This window comes from Salmo salar, chromosome ssa25 (genome assembly GCF_905237065.1).
Source record: "Salmo salar chromosome ssa25, Ssal_v3.1, whole genome shotgun sequence".
Taxonomy (NCBI): domain Eukaryota; kingdom Metazoa; phylum Chordata; class Actinopteri; order Salmoniformes; family Salmonidae; genus Salmo; species Salmo salar.
Genome location: NC_059466.1, coordinates 19,603,828 through 19,623,016, shown reverse-complemented (window position 1 = coordinate 19,623,016; position 19,189 = coordinate 19,603,828). Strand labels below are relative to the sequence as shown.

At 44.9% G+C, this 19,189-nt stretch overlaps 1 protein-coding gene across 1 annotated transcript in view; it reads right to left on the bottom strand.

Annotated features, from left to right (window-relative positions):
- LOC106586291 (parathyroid hormone 2 receptor) overlaps positions 1–19,189 on the bottom strand; it is a 153,825-nt gene that overhangs the window by 20,693 nt on the left and 113,943 nt on the right. The window contains exons 10-11 of the mRNA XM_045707894.1: positions 10,850–10,910; positions 216–282 (exon numbers count right to left, since the gene is read on the bottom strand). Coding sequence (XP_045563850.1) covers positions 216–282; positions 10,850–10,910 — 128 coding nt within the window. The remainder of the gene's footprint in view (positions 1–215; positions 283–10,849; positions 10,911–19,189) is intronic.

Below are 19,189 nucleotides of genomic sequence, written 5' to 3'. Positions count from 1 at the left end.
GAGCAATTATCATGTGAACTGAGTTTGCCTTTCCTGCTCTCATATCAGTCCGTGTCCCTGCCACAGGGGTGTTCAGCTGTGTGTTTGTTATGAAACAGAGAGAAAAGTTAGGGGGAATAGTTGATCTATTTTCCTGAGGAAGCGTGTCATCCTTAAACTGCACCAATCCTGAGACTGAGATTGCAGGCAAAAAGAAAAGCATTTCTCTGACTTACTCCGATGGCTGTCAGAATGGGAACCTGGTATATCCACTTAATGTTCCCAGCACTTAACTCCCAGCACCTAGAAAATAGAAGAGTAAAATAGATGGTTAAAAAAGACAAACAATGAGGATAAAGTTAGCGGGAGTGAAGGAATAAATATGGGGTGATCAAAACAAAGAAACAGAAAGAGAAGTGGAGAGATGGAGAGAGCGAAAGAGGTGAAGAGAGAGAGAGATACAGTGAGCTGGAGAAAGAGGAGAACTGCACTTAACATTCCTGGGGTAGGATAATGAACTCCATTAAGAGACTCCTCCATATTCATTACAGTGACAGACAGGGCAGTTAAAGAGAGCTCCATTGACTTCCATCAGGGCCAATGGCAAAGGCTATGTCTGCCTACCCATTCAATGTGAGAATGTGTTAGCTTATTCTGTCAGAATGGTTTGTTTACCCGCTATTGGAGCACACTTAATCCGGTTAGGGGTGTTTACTTCATGAATCGCAGAACGACAAGCTCTGAAAATAAAACACCCATCCCAGATTCTGGGTAGACATTCTGCTAACATGATTTGGAAGGTTTTTGGTCACACATTAGATAGGAAGCTGTTTGAAAAAGTCTGCAAAAGTCTTATTTTCATTCCAAAAATGTGCCACATTTATGTATGATAGCTAGCCATAATTGGAATTTGCACATCATCTATAAACAAACCAAGAACACAGAAATTAAATTGATCCATTTACACAGCCTTGTTAGAGAGAGAGAGAGAGAGAGAGAGAGAGAGAGAGAGAGAGAGAGAGAGAGAGAGATCAGATTTCCTCAGCTAACATTTGCGGCAGGCGGCTAATTCCCCGCTCCGGTCCTTAATTAAGAAAGGTGCTAAGTAACAGCAGGGGGAAATTAATTTCCATGACTAATAGACAAGCAGAACAGGATTCATATTCCATTTGGGACATTTATGTAACAAACCAACTATTTTGTTTAGCTAATTGGCTACAGGTAAACTGTGTGACCCTTAAAGGGGGCTTAAACCTCCCAGTTGAAACTTTTCCGACTAGTTTTATGTTCCTATATGTCATTTAGCAGATGCTCTTCTCTAGAGCGACTTATAGGATCAATTAGGGTTAAGTGCCTTGCTCAAGGGCACATCGACAGAGCACACACACCTTGTCGGCTCGGGGATTTAAACGAGCAACGTTTCAGTTACTGGCCCAATGCTCTAACCACTAGGCTACTTGCTGCCCTGGCGTGAAATCTGCATCTCCACTGAGCTGTATCAGCACCATGGACAGAGCGTGGAGTGTGTGTGGGCGTGTAGGGGGGCTATGGAAAGTCACTGGGTGGTTAGGTATGACTCCTTTTGGTTTTCATAAAAAGTGAGAAAAACGCTGGTAGGCTGTGTGAATAACGTGATATAATGCATCCGCCTGTAATTATCTTGCTTTAAAAAGCATTAGCTCTAAGCACCTACAGCACCCGATGTCACATGAAGGCCAAAAAGATCATCAAGGACATCAACCACCCGAGCCACGGCCTGTTCACCCTGCTACCATCCAGAAGGCGAGGTCAGTACAGGTGGTCAAACCTGGGACTGAGAGACTGAAAAACAGCTCCTATCTCAAGGCCATCAGACTGTTAAATAGCCATCACTAGCCGGCTACCACCCGGTTACTCAACCCTGCACCTTAGAGGCTGCTGCCCTATATACATAGACATGGAATCACTGGTCACTAGTTACTTCAATAATGTTTACATGCTGCTTTACTCATTTCATATGTATATACTGTATTCTATTCTACTGTATTTTAGTCAATGCCACTCCGACATTGCTCGTCGTAATATTTACTTTTAGATTTGTGTGTATTGTTAGATACTACTGCACAGCTGGAGCTAGGAACACAAGCACTTCGCTACACCCACAATAACATCTGCTAAATATGTGTATGTGACCAATAACATTTGATTTGATTTGAGTAGCAGCATCAAACCACCAAAGCCGCTGCCAAGCCCAGCAGCGATGAAGCTGTTGAGCTCCAGCTAGCTATGCGTACCACCCCCCATTATCCTGGCGCTGCCAGGATAATGGCTCCACAGCCCCCTCCACCTCCAACCGTTCCTGACGATCTTGGAACAGAGGAGAATCCTACCCTAGCTGCATCTTTTCTGTCCAAAAACATTTATTAGCAACTGGTTCATAGGAAGAGAGTGGCTGGAATACTCGCTTTTTGCAGATGCAGCACTTTGTTTCCCATGTCGAAAGTTCTGTGTTGGGTCCAATGCTAACACAGACAAGGCCTTCACCCAAGCTGGGAATTCTAACTGGAAGCATGCTATTCATAGTACCAAAGAATTCGCTAGGCATGCATAAAGCCAGGAGCATTTGAAATACACTGCACTATTGATAGAAAAACTAGTTCAAAGTGCTATGGGAACTGAGGTATCGACACTTGTTAAGGTTTGGGCAACTGGCAAGAAATTGCATGTATTTATCGGTGATTGTGGACATTATTGAGTTCCTTGTTTTAAACCAGCAACCAATGAGGGGGACATTAGACGTGATAGAGTCCAGAGGGGAGGCGGACAGGGGACTTTCTATGTCTACGATATACACTCAGAAAAGACAAGGCACTTGCCAGGAACCATACCCTACAGTACAATGCCACATTCACGTCACACGATATTCAGAATGAAATCATAGGGTTCCTGAGTGAGATAGTTAAATAAATCTGAGAATCTTAGCACACACTGAAGATAGACATGACCAAGCATCCTTTTGGATGGGAAAATGTATTGTACAGTTATGAATATAACTACTATTCCCTGAAGGAGGGAACAAGGTATACCATACTATGGGGAGTCAACGACCAATCATATTCTCCTGAAGAATTCTCATATCATATTCTCCTAAACTCGCCCAACGGGCCAATAGATGCCAAGCTCCACATCGGAAGCCCCGCATTATTTTCCTCAATTCAGTACCGCTCTTCAGTGATGGCGCAGGGCAAAAATATGTTAAACCTCGTTCCGTCCTTCAGGGAACAGTAGGTCTATTCATAATTGTATCTTCGCTTTCAGTCGGTCACTCAGTATAACATACTATGGGGACGTACAATCACACCCCAGGCTGGCTCAGTGGGTACCAAACTAGGAGGCCCATGGCAGCCCAATCACATACAGGTTCTACCAGCTCCAAAAAGGGGTTACAGAAGCCACCTTTTTCCCTAATACTTACCGGAGCAGCCTGAACTGTCAGAGCCTCATGAGGACTGAACTGTCAGAGCCCCATATAGGGAACCATAACCTTCTGCAACTTGTCGCACAGATACGCTCCTACTGCAGCCCAAGTCCATAGACAACAATCACAAGTCCAAAACAACAGAACATCTGTCGTGACTTGGTAAAATATACAGGCGTAAAGAGCACACCAGACATAGGTCATGCAACCTCTGTTGTTCACTAGAAGCAATTGGAGGAGGTGTGAAAGGGAACAGCTCGAAAGCCAGGGACCTGTAAGTCATAGGCGTAACCTTGGAAGAAAGAGCTGCATTAGGACATAACATCACTTTTGAGTCGCCAAGCGCGAACTCCAAACAGGAAGGGTGTACTGATAGCACGTGGAGATCCCCAACGTGCTTGGCCGACGCCAAGGCCATGAGGAGGACAGTCTTGTAGGAAAGGACCTTCAGGTCTACAGACTCCAATGGTTCAAACGGAGGCTTACACAGAGCATCCAGGACCAAAGCCAGGTCGGTGCCATAGGCTTAGACACTGGTCTGAGCAGACGCATGTCTTTCAGGAACCGCACCACCAGAGGATGTGAACCCGGGGTAGAGCCATTAATCCTTACATGACATGTCGAGATGGCTGCCATATAAACCTTCAGTGTGGAAAATGAAAGGCCCTTCAATGTGGAAATGAGCTCTTGCGAGAACATCAAAATGTCCACCAAAGAGCTCTGAAAAGGAGATACTCCTTTAAAACCTTTTCACGTGTGAGTTCCAAATATCTCTAATGGTTGCACCAGCTTGAGTATTTTTATGCGCGTGATGTCGCGTGATCTCTCTCCCTGCTCCTCCAGGTATGATCCTGTTTTGTTTGTTCCTTTGTAGTTTTACGTAGTTTCCACTCAGTCATGTTCACACACACATATTCACTCATCCATGCACTTTACACTTTACAGGACAGTTAACCCGCACTGCCCTCAAACCAAGACACACTGCCTGCTAATATTTCAACTTGTCAATTTCAAATTATTCTTTTTTTTAACAGTTTGAATTGAAGTGTCTTCCGCCTCCTCACTAATTCACATACAAGTAGCCCATTTCACTGTTGCAGACAATTTATGTTTGAGGCGTTACTGAGCCGGACAAACTTCTCTCTTCAATGAGAGCCCAAGCACTTCCCCAGTGGTTCCCCAGATGAAGTATGCAGACATTTGCACATTCTTGCACAAACCTTTTCCCACCGGCAAATTTTCCGGCTTGTGCTCGGATTGCCTTCATTGTTGTTTTCTTTACAAATAATAACTTTGGACATGTATGCATGCCTATCAAAGTAAGTTCATTATTTTCTGTGTACTGTGTTGTCGTTCCTACTGTAGCATACCTACCGTATAATGCATAATGTATTCACTGTTCTATTCATGTTTTCAAGTACTGGTCACAAATGATGCATTATTGCATAGATTGCAATGGACACATATGATATGTGTAACATACTTTTTGGAAGGTTTACTGATTATGATGAGCTAATGCTAAGATATTTGCCAGCTATGTGTGGAGCCATGTTTGTTGACATTATGCAATGCATTCGTGGTGTCACGTGAACGTCTGTCAGAACAAAGATGTTATAACAAAATGAGGTGAAGGGATCTTTCGAGTAAACATCCGGAAGTGACTGAAGGGAAGTGAATGATGGTGTCACATCTACTCCCGCACCCCCTCTCCGGCGCTCAACATTGCCGGTCTACTAAACACTCGTCCTGGCAACCCATCTTTACACACACCTGCGTCTCATCATCAGTCACACCTGGACTTCATTACTTCCTGATTACTTACACTTTATATAGCACTCTTTTGTTATCAGTTATCGGGTAGCATTGGTTATGTTTCCTTGTCAGATGTTTCACTTGTTATGTATCATTCTATCTTAGTTATTATTAAACTCACTAACTGCACCTGTTTCCTGACACCCTGCGTCAACGTTACAGAATACTACCTCAACAAATGGAAGCAGCAGTTAATCAGGACATCTCCCAGATGGTCAGCGAACAGGGACACCTACTTTGCCAACACCACGACCAGCTGGCACAACTGGGGATGACTATGGATGAGGTCCTCTGCGTTCTTAAATGTCTCAACCTTCCCCAAGGGGTGTCACCTCCAACAAGCAGAGAATTTTCTACGACAAGTCAACCCAGCGAGCCAGCACCCCAGCCCATCCAACAGTCCGCCCAGGTCAGCGATGCCTGTTTGTCCCTCCCGGACAAATATGACAGGTCTCACTCCAAATGCCGTGGCTTCCTACTCCAGTGCTCCCTCGATTTCTATGATCACATGGGAGCCCCCACCACCGAGAGGTCCAAAGTTGCCACGGTTATTTCCCTGCTGACCGGACAGGCGTTGGAGTGGGCTATGGCTGTCTGGAAGAGAAGGAGCTGGGTTCTTATGAAGGGTTCAGGGGGTCTTTGACAATCCACCCTCGGAGGGCAGAGATGGGGGTGAGCGCCTACTCCAACTATGGCAGGATGGCCAGACAACAGCGGAGTATGAGCCGGTGCTCTGCACCCTATTCAGAAGAGGATTTGCAAAGAGATCCAAACGACAATCTAACCTTGAACACACTCATCGTGATGGCCATCCATCTGGATAACCTTCTTCGGGAGCGTCGGCACCCCCATCACCTCTCTCCCTCCCTCGTTGACCATTCTGAGTCAGAGCCTGAACTCATGGAGGTAGGGGCCACATGCCTCCCCGCGGCTGAGCGATGCCATCAGGAGAGAGTTAGGGCTCTGTCCCTATTGCGGCCAGGAGGAGCACCAACTTCAACGGTGCCCGGTACGTCCCAACTTAGAATCCAAGAGAGCAGAGGGACGGCCCTGTGATCATCAGTCTCCTGGGTTAGGTCGTGAGTACTCCATCATCACTTTCCACCAAACTTTTTTTAGTATCGATTTCACTAGCTGGCTTTCCCTCATCTATTGTTTCTACAGCTCTAGTGGATTCCGGATCTGCGGGGAATTTTATTGACCAGGCCCTTGCCTCCTCCCTGCACATCACTTCATAGCCGCTCTCCTCTCCGTTTCTGGTCCATGCGACCATTGTGATCCGGCACGTCACAGCTCCACTCACCCTAACCATGGGACCCAAGCATCAGGAAAGCCTTTCCTTCCTCATCGCCTCTGCACCCATACACAAAGTCTTCCTTGAACTCCCGTGGCTCCAACTCCATAATCTCACCATCTCCTTGTCAGAGAGGTGGATTACCACCTGGGGACCAGGATGTTAGAGGATCTGCTTTCCTGCACCTTGTGGTTCCACATCAGTGGAGGCCCTGTGAGTGTCTGCCAGCCCATCAATTGGTCCTCCAGTATCGTTGGTCCCATGTTTTGGGACATAGATGTGGACATCCGCCAGACTCAGGAGAGGGAACCCGCTCCTGCCGCCTACCGTCTAGAGCGCTACTACGTCCTCACAGGGGTCAGAGATCGATTGTTGACCTGGGCACACGCATCCCTCACTGCTGGACACCCAGGTATCACCCGCACCACTCAATCCCTTTGAGAAATACTGGTGGCACACTTTGGCACAGGACGTTGCACACTATGTCAATTCATGTTCAGTATGTACTCAATCTAAATCTCCCCGGTGCGCTCCAGCAAGAAAACCCCTTCCCGTGCCTTAGCATCCCTGGTCTCATCTGTCTATTGATGTTGTCATTGATCTCCCCTCCTCTGATGGTTTCACCACAATTTTGGTGGTGGTGGACAGATTCTCAAAATCATGCCGTTTCATCCTTCTCTCTGGTCTCCCTACCACTCTCCAGGTCGCTGAGGCACTGTTCCAGCAGGTCTTATGACACTATGGCATTCCGGAGGATATCGTATCTGATCGTGGACCCCAATTCACATTACATGTTTGGAAGGCTTTCATGGAGAAGCTGGGGGTCACGGTCAGCCTCACTTCTGGGTACCGGCCTCAATCTAACAGGCAGGTGAAGAGGATGAACCAGGAGCTAGGGAGGTTCCTGAGGAGTCACTGCCAGGACCGACATGGGGATTGGGCTCTATTTCCTTCCTTGGGCTAAATTCATTGCAACACTCCTGAACCAGGCTGACTCCCTTCCAGTGTGTTCTGGGTTATTAGACTCCGAGCCAGACCGAAGCTCCTGCAGTGGACGAGTGGGTCAGGCGCACAGAAGAGGTATGGAACGATGCACACGTGACTCGAGCACACCGTCCGCCATCAGAAAGGACTCTCCACCAGGAACCTCCCACTCCGCCTGCCCTGTAAGAAGCCGAGTCCCCAGTTTGTAGGGCCGTTCCCCACTTAACTACCAGATCTCACCATCTTTTCATGTTTCCCTCCTCAGGCTGGTGGTTCCTTGTCCCCTGGCTGATCACATTCCCCACAACACCCCCTGGGGTCTACTCCTGTCAAGTCTACTCCTGCTCCCCCTCTCCGGCACTCAATGTTGCCGGTCTACTAACCACCGGTCCTGGCAACCAATCTTTACGCACACCTGCGTCTCATCAGTCACACCTGGACTTCATTACTCCATGATTACTTACCCTTTATATAGCACTCTTTTGTTATCAGGTAGTATTGGTTATGTTTACTTGGCAGACGTTTCGCTTGTTTTGTATCGTTCTATGTTCGTTATTATTAAATTCACCAATGGCACCTGCTTCCTGACTCCCTGAGTCGACGTTAAATATGGTAGAAGACACACCCCCATCAATATTAATACTGCAGACCAAACTCATCTTATCTCCTCTTATCTTCATTTGACATGAAAAACAAATATGGCGGCGAGAACACAATCTATCGTCAGATTACTTTAAATTTTTTAGAAAGTGTTTTACTCAATTATTTTTATCAATGGTGAGCTCACCCGTGATGATATGAATTGTAAATAGTAATTGCTATTAGCTAATTCATATGGTTTCTGTCAGCTGAACAAGTATAGACTGACAAGTTTCAGAAGAAAGTCGTTTATTTCCAGCCATTTTGAGCCTGTAATCGAACCCATAAATGCTGATGCTCCAGATACTCAACTAGTCTAAAGAAGGCCAGTTTTATTGCTTCTTTAATCAGGACAACAGTTTTCAGCTGTGCTAACATAATTGCAAAAGGGTTTTCTAATGATCAATTAGCCTTTTAAAATGATAAACTTGGATTAGCTAACACAATGTGCCATTGGAACACAGAAGTGATGGTTGCTGATAATGGGCCTATGTAGATATTCCATAAAAAATTTGCTACATTAACAATGTCTACACTGTATTTCTGATCAATTTTATGTTATTTTAATGGACAAAAAAATTGCTTTTCTTTCAAAAACAAGGACATTTCTTAGTAACCCAAAACATTTCAACGGTAGTGTATATATAGTTTTGGTATTTTACCCCCTTTTTCTCCCCAATTTCGATCTTGCCTTATCGCTGCAACTCCATAACGGGCTAGGGAGGCAAAGGTCAAGTCATGCGTCCTTGGAAACATGACCAGCCAAACCGAGCTTCTTAACACCGCCCGCTTAACCCAGAAGCCAGCCACATGTGTTGGAGGAAACACCATTCAACTGACAACCGAGGTCAGCCTGCAGTCGCCCAGCCCGCCACAAGGAGTTGCTAGAGCACGATGAGCCAGGTAAAGCCCAGAAGCACCAAGATGGTCATAAACTGACCTCGAAGCCACCCCCTGGCCCGGAGAAACCCGCTTCTGGCCTGGACCCTTTCCTTCATGCCTCGGGAACTGCCGAGATGACCCGCAAAGGACTTTCATGGGAAAAGTCCCGGAAAAGCTGCGTCCTCTTTTTTTTTCTCCTCGAAATGGCCAGTAAGTACTCCATAGCCGAGCCAAACAACCTTGCTGGCGAAACTGGCTCATTCAAATATTGCAACCTGTCCCTCTCAGGAATCCGGGACAACGTCAACCAGAGGTGGCACTGAGCCACCACTGTCGCCCCCATACTTTCCCCCACAGCCAGGATAGTACAGCGGGACAGACGCAGCACAAAATGTACAATAGCATTGTGTCGAGAAGCTCTGAAACCGGCTTCCTCGCCTCCACGGTCTTAATCAATATCTGCAGCATTATGACCATATTCAATGACCGGGCTGCCACATCCTCAGCCTGGTACACTTTGTCCAGCTGATCCCCCGAGAACTGACACTGTTTATTCGGAAGCACCATGCTAGAATAAGCCCCCTTGTTAGCCTCTGGTGCTAAGTAATTTGCCAGCTTTCTATCCAAATGAACCCCTATGAAAATGAACCCCTTCTCCTCCATAACCTCTACATTCATGAACTCGCCATAACCAGGTAGCACCAGATGGCTGAATGAAGGGAATCCCAAGAAGTATTTTTGAATTTACTCTTACCACTGGCCATCTTACTCAAGCACTGGCTACACAAGCAGAGCAGAAAGTAGTGAGCTTTTAACAAACACAAAAAAACAATACCAAGACCAAACTCGCAACATCTAGGGGGACGAGTACTTTCTCCCCACTAACAGACACCTAAGTGGGAGCTGAATCTCGTAGTCTTTGAGTACTTAAAAAGTGTTTAAATTGCGTGACACATTCTTCCTTCAGGCGCGCTGAAGAGCGAAGAATTAAGGTAATGAATTATAGCCAAGAAGGCGGGGCTTCAGAGGGCAGGCTCAGCATTGAATGATTTTAGTTTTAGTTTTCCTCAGGTTTAGATAATTAAATATCGTTCCAATGCAAGAACCCCAAAATATTGTGCCCTCTCGCAGATTTCAACTGCCCCCTTAGTCACTCTATCCTGGCACCGGGGCTAAATAAAGCCTGTTACCCAGCCAGCAGAATTTGTCTCGTACATGGCCGTGACCCCACTCTCCGAGGGTGTCTCAGGGGGAATGGGATATGCACTTGTACATGTGTGAAACAGGACAAATATAAGCACCCCCTATTTGACCTTTGAGGACTCACAGCATAAAATAATTTGTCTAGATTCATCCAACATATCATGCTGATACAGATGCTCAAATGAAGGCTGAGGGTGTGACATGGCAACACCTGGAGCGGAGAGCAAAATAATGAAAGGGATGGAGGCTCAAACCAATATAATTATCTAGAAAGCTATGAAACAGAGGTAAATCTACTCACTACGGTGATGTTAATTTAAATGTATTCACTATTGTGATGTTGAATATTATGATGTTTTGCATCCCAATTCCTTGGAGGAGATATGGTGCACTTGCTACTGGTAAGGGCACTCTACATAAATTCATATTTATATAGTGCATATGAAGAACAGGGGATGTATAATGGAAGCCTGCCAAGGTGCTTGCAAGGGCCATAGCTGGAGGATTCCATCTGGTGAGAAGATCGTTGAACATAGCTATTAGATACGGTATCTACATTAATTACCTAAATACTGAATTTGGACTAGTGTCTCACTCACCTTCCATCTGCTAGTGTTGCCCGGACAACTGCCCATGCTGCCACGAACAGAGCTGGAACACCTGCAATTGTACATGAGGAAAAGAACATCAGCTTTCTACAAATGTTCTAAACACTTACTAAACATAATGCAATTACTTAATTACTTGTTGCATTATTCTGTTCTTAGCTCACTAATAGCAGCTCTAATACCTCAGAAACAGGCTAATTAGACAAACAATGAGTTACTCAACTCAGAAATAGCACTCTGAGCGTTGATATCTGAAAGCAGGATAATTGTAGGATTTCTCTTCCAGTGAAGGTGTTTTTAGAGCCAGCTAGCTAGAAAGCAGGAAGTTGTGACTCATACTCAACAAATGTCTCTCTTCCCGTTGGAGCTGAAACGTGTGAATAAGGACAATGCTGGGCCTAAATAGTTATACGATTAGAGCATAAAGTTCTAAGTCATTTCCTTTGCATTAGAACAGCAAGTATTTATACACTGCTCAAAAAAATAAAGGGAACACTTAAACAACACAATGTAACTCCAAGTCAATCACACTTCTGTGAAATCAAACTGTTCACTTAGGAAGCAACACTGATGGACAATACATTTCACATGCTGTTGTGCAAATGGAATAGACAACAGGTGGAAATTATAGGCAATTAGCAAAGACACCCCCAATAAAGGAGTGGTTCTGCAGGTGGGGACCACAGACCACTTCTCAGTTCCTATGCTTCCTGGCTGATGTTTTGGTCACTTTTGAATGCTGGCGGTGCTTCCACTCTAGTGATATCATGAGAGGGAGTTTCAACCCACACAAGTGGCTCAGGTAGTGCAGCTCATCCAGGATGGCACATCAATGCGAGCTGTGGCAAGAAGGTTTGCTGTATCTGTCAGCGTAGTGTCCAGAGCATGGAGGCGCTACCAGGAGACAGGCCAGTACATCAGGAGACGTGGAGGAGGCCGTAGGAGGGCAACAACCCAGCAGCAGGACCGCTACCTCCACCTTTGTGCAAGGAGGAGCAGGAGGAGCACTGCCAGAGCCCTGCAAAATGACCTCCAGCAGGCCACAAATGTGCATGTGTCTGCTCAAACGGTCAGAAACAGACTCCGTGAGGGTGGTATGACGGCCCGACGTCCACAGGTGGGGGTGGTGCTTACAGCTCAACACCGTGCAGGACGTTTGGCATTTGCCAGAAAACACCAAGATTGGCAAATTCGCCACTGGCGCCCTGTGCTCTTCACAGATGAAAGCAGGTTCACACTGAGCACGTGACAGACGAGACAGAGTCTGGAGACGCCGTGGAGAACGTTCTGCTGCCTGCAACATCCTCCAGCATGACCGGTTTGGCGGTGGGTCAGTCATGGTGTGGGGTTGCATTTCTTTGGGGGGCCGCACAGCCCTCCATGTGCTCGCCAGAGGTAGCCTGACTGCCATTAGGTAGCGAGATGAGATCCTCAGACCCCTTGTGAGACCATATGCTGGTGCGGTTGGCCCTGGGTTCCTCCTAATGCAAGACAATGCTAGACCTCATGTGGCTGGAGTGTGTCAGCAGTTCCTGCAAGAGGAAGGCATTGATGCTATGGACTGGCCCGCCCGTTCCCCAGACCTGAATCCAATTGAGCTCATCTGGGACATCATGTCTCGCTCCATCCACCAACCCAACGTTGCAGAACAGACTGTCCAGGAGTTGTCGGATGCTTTAGTCCAGGTCTGGGAGGAGATCCCTCAGGAGACCATCCGCCACCTCATCAGGAGCATGCCCAGGCGTTGTAGGGAGGTCATACAGGCACGTGGAGGCCACACACACTACTGAGCCTCATTTTGACTTGTTTAAAGGACATTACATCAAAGTTGGATCAGCCTGTAGTGTGGTTTTCCACTTTAATTTTGAGTGTGACTCCAAATCCAGACCTCCATGGGTTGATAAATTGGATTTCCATTGATAATTTTTGTGTGATTCTGTTGTCAGCACATTCAACTATGTAAAGAAAAAAGTATTTAATAAGATTATTTCTTTCATTCAGATCTAGATGTGTTGTTTAAGTGTTCCCTTTATTTTTTTGAGCAGTATATAATGCGAGTGTAAAAACCATTGAATATAAGAGAGAAGATTTTCAGAGGACAAATGTAATCTTATATATCTTATATAAGCAATTACATTTGCATTTAAAAAAAAACTTTAAACAAGAAAACATGCCGCTCTGCTGAACATGACAGTTCTATCATAACTTATTTACTCCAATACCTTCATATTTCCTTCACATAAATGTAATTACATGGTTCGTTGGATTGACATGGATTGCAATTGTGTGGTTTAACCAAAGAGACAAAATCACACTGATTGACTGTGACAGAAAGGATTGTTTGTCTGTTTGTTTGTGTGTGTGTGTGTGTGTGTGTGTGTGTGTGTGTGTGTGTGTGTGTGTGTGTGTGTGTGTGTGTGTGTGTGTGTGTGTGTGTGTGTGTGTGTGTGTGTGTGTGTGTGTGTGTGTGTGTGTGTAAGTCAGTGTAACTGTTTGTGCCTGCCTGCTTGCCAGCTATCTGCACGTGTTGTGTTTGTCAACAACAGGGTTGGGCAATAATTTTATCTCGAGGGCCACAGATTTTCTTCAGACCAATTTGTTTGTCCAAAAACAATAGAAAAAAAAATACAAAAAAAAATATATATTAAAAAAAATATATATATGTCCATTATAACTTCTACATACTGTATATCTAAACTCAGTAAAAAAAGAAATGTCCTCTCACTGTCAACTGCGTTTATTTTCAGCAAACTTAACGTGTAAATATTTGTATGAACATAACAAGATTCAACAACTGAGACATAATCTGAACAAGTTCCACAGACATGTGACTAACAGAAATGGAAAAATGTGTCCCTGAACAAAGGGGGGGTCAAAATCAAAAGTAACAGTCAGTATCTGATGTGGCCACCAGCTGCATTAAGTTCTGCAGTGCATCTCCTCCTCACGGACTGCACCAGATTTGCCAGTTCTTGCTGTGAGATGTTACCCAACTCTTCCACCAAGGAAGAGTGGTTCCTGGACATTTCTGGGGTAAAGGCCCTAGCCCTCACCCTCCGATCCAACAAGTCCCATATGTGCTCAATGGGATTGAGATCCGGGCTCTTCGCTGGCCATGGCAGAACACTGACATTCTTTTCTTGCAGGAAATCACACACAGAACGAGCAGTATGGCTGGTGGCATTGTCATGCTGGAGGGTCATGTCAGGATGAGCCTGCAGGAAGGGTACCACAAGAGGGAGGAGGATGTTTTCCCTGTAACGCACAGCGTTGAGATTGCCTGCAATGACAACAAGCTCAGACTTATGATGCTCTGACACACCGCCCCAGACCATGATGGACCCTCCACCTCCAAATCGATCCCGCTCCAGAGTACAGGCCTCGGTGTAAGGCTCATTCCATCGACGATAAATGCGAATCTGACCATCACCCCTGGTGAGACAAAACCACGACTCGTCAGTGAAGAGCACTTTTTGCCAGTCCTGTCTGGTCCAGCGACGGTGGGTTTGTGCCCATAGACGACGTTGTTGCCGGTGAGGTCTGGTGAGGACCTGCCTTACAACAGACCTACAAGCCCTCAGTCTAGACTCTCTCAGCCTATTGCGGAAAGTCTGAGCACTGATGGAGGGATTGTGCATTCCTGATGTAACTCGGGCAGTTGTTGTTTCCATCCTGTACCAGGTGTGATGCCTTAGGCATCTCACAGTACGGACATAGCAATTTATAGCCCTGGCCACATCTGCAGTCCTTATGCCTCCTTGCCGCATGCCTAAGGCATGTTCACGCAGATGAGCAGGGACCCTGGGCATCTTTCTTTTGGTGTTTTTAAGAGTCAGCAGAAAGGTCTCTTTAGTGTCCTAAGTTTTCCTAACTGTGACCTTAATTGCCTACCGTCTGTAAGCTGTTAGTGTCTTAACGACCATTCCACAGGTGCATGTTCATTAATTGTTTATGGTTCATTGAACAAGCATGGGAAACAGTGTTTAAACCCTTTACAATGAAGAGCTGTGAAGTTATTTGGATTTTTACGAATTATCTTTGAAAGACAGGGTCCTGAAAAAGGGACGTTTCTTTTTTTGCTGAGTTTCGTTTTAGACATTCAAGTGGCCTGGAGTTTCTTTCAAATCACAAATAATAATTTCCCCCCAAAAAACACAAACCTCCGGAGCACACCCCTAGGCCCGGTTTCTCGATTGCGATGGAATTTAGGCTTGCGAGTGTTTTAACGATGCATCTTTACTACAAAAATGTACGTAAAATGTGTTTCCCAAAACACAATGCAGAAAGAACGTTCGTTAAGTGTGTCGCTGGACCATGTACTGTATCGATACTGATAGGATTGAAAGAAAGGCAGAGCTGCTCTCTGATAAGCTTTCTTAATTCAAATCTTAATTTAACGTTCTAATCATTCCACAATCCTGGCGATGGTTCAGCTCCTAGGGAGATATCACCTTTTTTAGGGGCTATATCAGCTTTAATATTGCAGATAGATTGTGGCTTCTATGAATATAATTGACTACATCATTTCCAATTGTGCACATTGTAACACATCATGAAATATATTGAGGAAAAAATGTGATAGTGTAGCATACAACAATAGAACTCAATTGACTGAACATTATATTTATTTCAATATGACTGAAATATACACTGAATGTACAAAACCTTAGGAACACGACCTGCTCTTTCCATGACAGACTGACCAGGTGAATCTAGGTGAAAGCTATGATCCCTCACTGATGTCACCACCTGTTAAATCCACCTTAATCCGTGTAGATGAAGGGGAGGAGACAGGTTAAAGAAGGATTTTTAAGCCTTTATACAATTGAGACATGGATTGTGTATGAGTGCTATTCAGAGCGTGAATGGGCAAGACAAAATATTTAAACGTCTTTAAAGGGGGTATGGTCGTAGGTGCCAGGCGCACCGGTTTGAGTGTGTCAAGAACTGCAACGTTGCTGGGTTTTTCACGCTCAACAGTTTCTTGTGTGTATCAAAAATGGCCCACCACCCAAAGGACATCCAGCCAACTTGACACAACTGGGAAAGAGAAAGGGGGATACTTAGTCAGTTGTACAACTGAACGCATTCAACTGAAATGTGTCTTCCGCATTTAACCCAACCCCTCTGAATCAGAGAGGTGCGGGGGGCTGCCTTATTTGACATCCATGTGATCGGCACCCGGGAACAGTGGGTTAACTGCCTTGCTCAACTGTGGGAAGCATTGGAGTTAACATGGGCCAACATAACTGTGGAATGCTTTCGACACCTTGTAGCTCATGCCCCGATTAATTGAAGCTTGTCTCAGGGCAAAAGAGGGTGCAACTCAATATTAGGAAGGTTTTCTTAATATTTTGTACACCTAGTGTACGGTGCATTCGAAAAGTATTCAGACCCCTTGACTTTTTCCACATTTTGTTATGTTACAGCCTTATTCTACAATTGATGAAAAACAAAAATTTCCCTCATCAATCTACGCACAATACCCCATAATGACAAAGCAAAAACAGGCTTTTAGACATTTTTGCTAATTTCTAAGAAATTAAAACAGAAATACCTTATTTACATAAGTATTCAGACCCTTTGCTATGAGACTCGAAATTGAGCTCAGGTGCATCCTGTTTCGATTGTTCACCCTTGAGATGTTTCTACAACTTGACTGGAGTCCACCTGTGGTAAATTAAATTGAATGGACATGATTTGGAAAGGCACACATATGTCTATATAAGGTCCCACAGTTGACAGCGCATGTCAGAGCAAAAACCAAGCCATGAGGTCGAAGGAATTGTCAGTAGAGCTCCTAGACAGAATTGTGTCGAGGCATCAATCTGGGGAAGGGTACCAAAACATTTCTGCAGCATTGAAGGTCCCATAGAACACAGCAGCCCCCATCATTCTTAAATGGAAGAAGTTTTGAACCACCTCCTAGAGCTGTCCACCACACCAAACTGAGCAATCGGGGGAGAAGGGCTTTGGTAGGGTACGATGGTCACTCTAACAGCACTCCAGAGTTCCTCTGAGGAGATGAGAGAACCTTCCAGAAGGACAACCATCTCTGCAGCACTCCACCAATCAGACCTTTATGGTAGAGTGGCCAGACGGAAGCCGCTTCTCAGTAAAAGGCACATGACAGCCTGCTTGGAGTTTGCCAAAAGGCACCTAAAGACTCTCAGACCATGAGAAACAAAATTCCCTGGTCTGATGAAACCAACATTGAACTCTTTGGCCTGAATGCCAAGCGTCACGTCTGGAGGAAACCTAGCACCATCCCTACGGTGAAGCATGGTGGTGGCAGCATCATGGTGTGGGGATATTTTTCAGCGGCAGGGACTGGGAGACTAGTCAGGATAATGCCACTTTAATAATATTTACATTGAGGGAAAGACGAATGGAGCAAAGTACAGAAAGATCCTTGATGATAACCTGTTCCAGAGCGCTCAGTACCTCAGACTGGGGCGAAGGTTCACCTTCCAACTGGACAACGACCCTAAGCACCCAGCCAAGACAATGGAGAAGTGGCTTCGGAACAAGTCTCTGAATGCCCTTGAGTGGTCCAGCCAAAGCCTGGACTTGAACCCGATCAAACATCTTGACTTGAAAATAGCTGTGCAGCGATGCTCCCCATCCAACCTGACAGAGCTTGAGAGGATCTGCAGAGAAGAATGGGAGAAACTCCCCAAATACAGGTGTGCCAATCGTGTAGCGTCATACCTAAGAAGACTTGAAGATGTAATTGTTTCCAAAGCTGCTTCAACAAAGTACTGAGTAAATGGTCTGAATACTTACGTAAATATGATATTTCAGTTGTTGTTTGTTTTATAAATGTGCCAAAATTTCTAAAACCTGTTTTTGCTTTAGCATTGATGAGAATCTTTTTAAATACATTTTAAGAGATTTAAACGTATTCTACAAGAACCAATATCACTCGCTAAAAAGAAAACCCTATGGAACAATCCTTGGATAGCTTTTCAGAATTCCCGGATAAATTGGTCTACATGGAAAACTAAAGGCATAGAAACCATAAATGACTTGGCCATAGGAAATACATGTATTTCCATGACAGCATTAAAAAGCAATTTTGGATTCACCAATGCAGTTATTTTCAAATACATGCAACTTAAAAATGTTATATCACAAAATGTCGATTTGAAATCTTTTGGACATCAGAGCAATCTTGAGGGAATCCCACTTGAGTCAGAAAAGGATATTGATATGTAAGCTATACAAACCTTGCAGAGAGCCTATCAAACTCAAAATCTCTTAAAAAAATCTAAACTATTGTAAACAAGACTTAAAAGGAACTGATACTGGCACAAGATGGAAGGAAGGTTGGAACGTGACTAACGAAAATGTACACTTAATCCAGTAAGAACGAATTAAGAAATTATAAAGCACAGCGGCAGTCATGTCTTAAGTGTAAAATGAACAATGACTCAATAATCCATGCCTTCTTGGAAAAGTCAACAAGGTATGGGTGGAGTTAGAAAGTTGGCTGTCAGAAGTATTACAATGTAAATGTACTTTTAATCCATCTGTCAGTGTCACGACTTCCGCCGAAGTCGGTCCCTCTCCTTGTTTTCGGGCGGCGTTCGGCGGTCGACGTCACCGACCTTCTAGCCATCGCCGATCCACTTTTCATTTTCCATTGGTTTTGTCTTGTCTTCCATCACACCTGGTTCCAATTCCATCAATTACATGTTATGTATTTAACCCTCTGTTCCCCCCCTTGTCCTTGTCCGCAATTGTTTGTTGTCAGTGCTTGTGCACGTTATGTTCTGGTGTGCGTCGGGTTATGTACCCATTTATTTTATTGTTCTGTATCCGGTGGGTTTTGATGATTAAACTGAGCCGTTGGAAACACAGTTTTGCTCTCCTGTGTCTGGCTTCTCTGCCGCCAGTACGCACCCCTGACAGTCTGCATATTTCAACACATGGCATATGAGGGTGCAGTGAGATACCCGATGAGTCGGATGATACTTTTCTGGTCAATCATCTTGAAAAAACGTATACTTAACTGGAAATCAGCCAATCCTTCGCCCTTAACACAATTGAAAGGTTAAATGCTTTATTATCTAAATGTTGAAAGTGCGTGGACGACGGACAGAAACAAAATAGTGCAGTTTGAGGCCATGTGGCGTAGAGTGACGCGGACGCTGGATATTGGGGGTGTGAGAATGTGTGTCTGGCAGGTGTGATGTAGTTGCAGTGGTGTAAAGTACTTAAGTAAAAATCCTTTGAAGTATTACTTAAGTCATTTTTGGTGTATCTGTACTTTGCTATTTATATTTTTGACAACTTTTACTTTTTCCTCACTACATTCCGAAAGAAAAT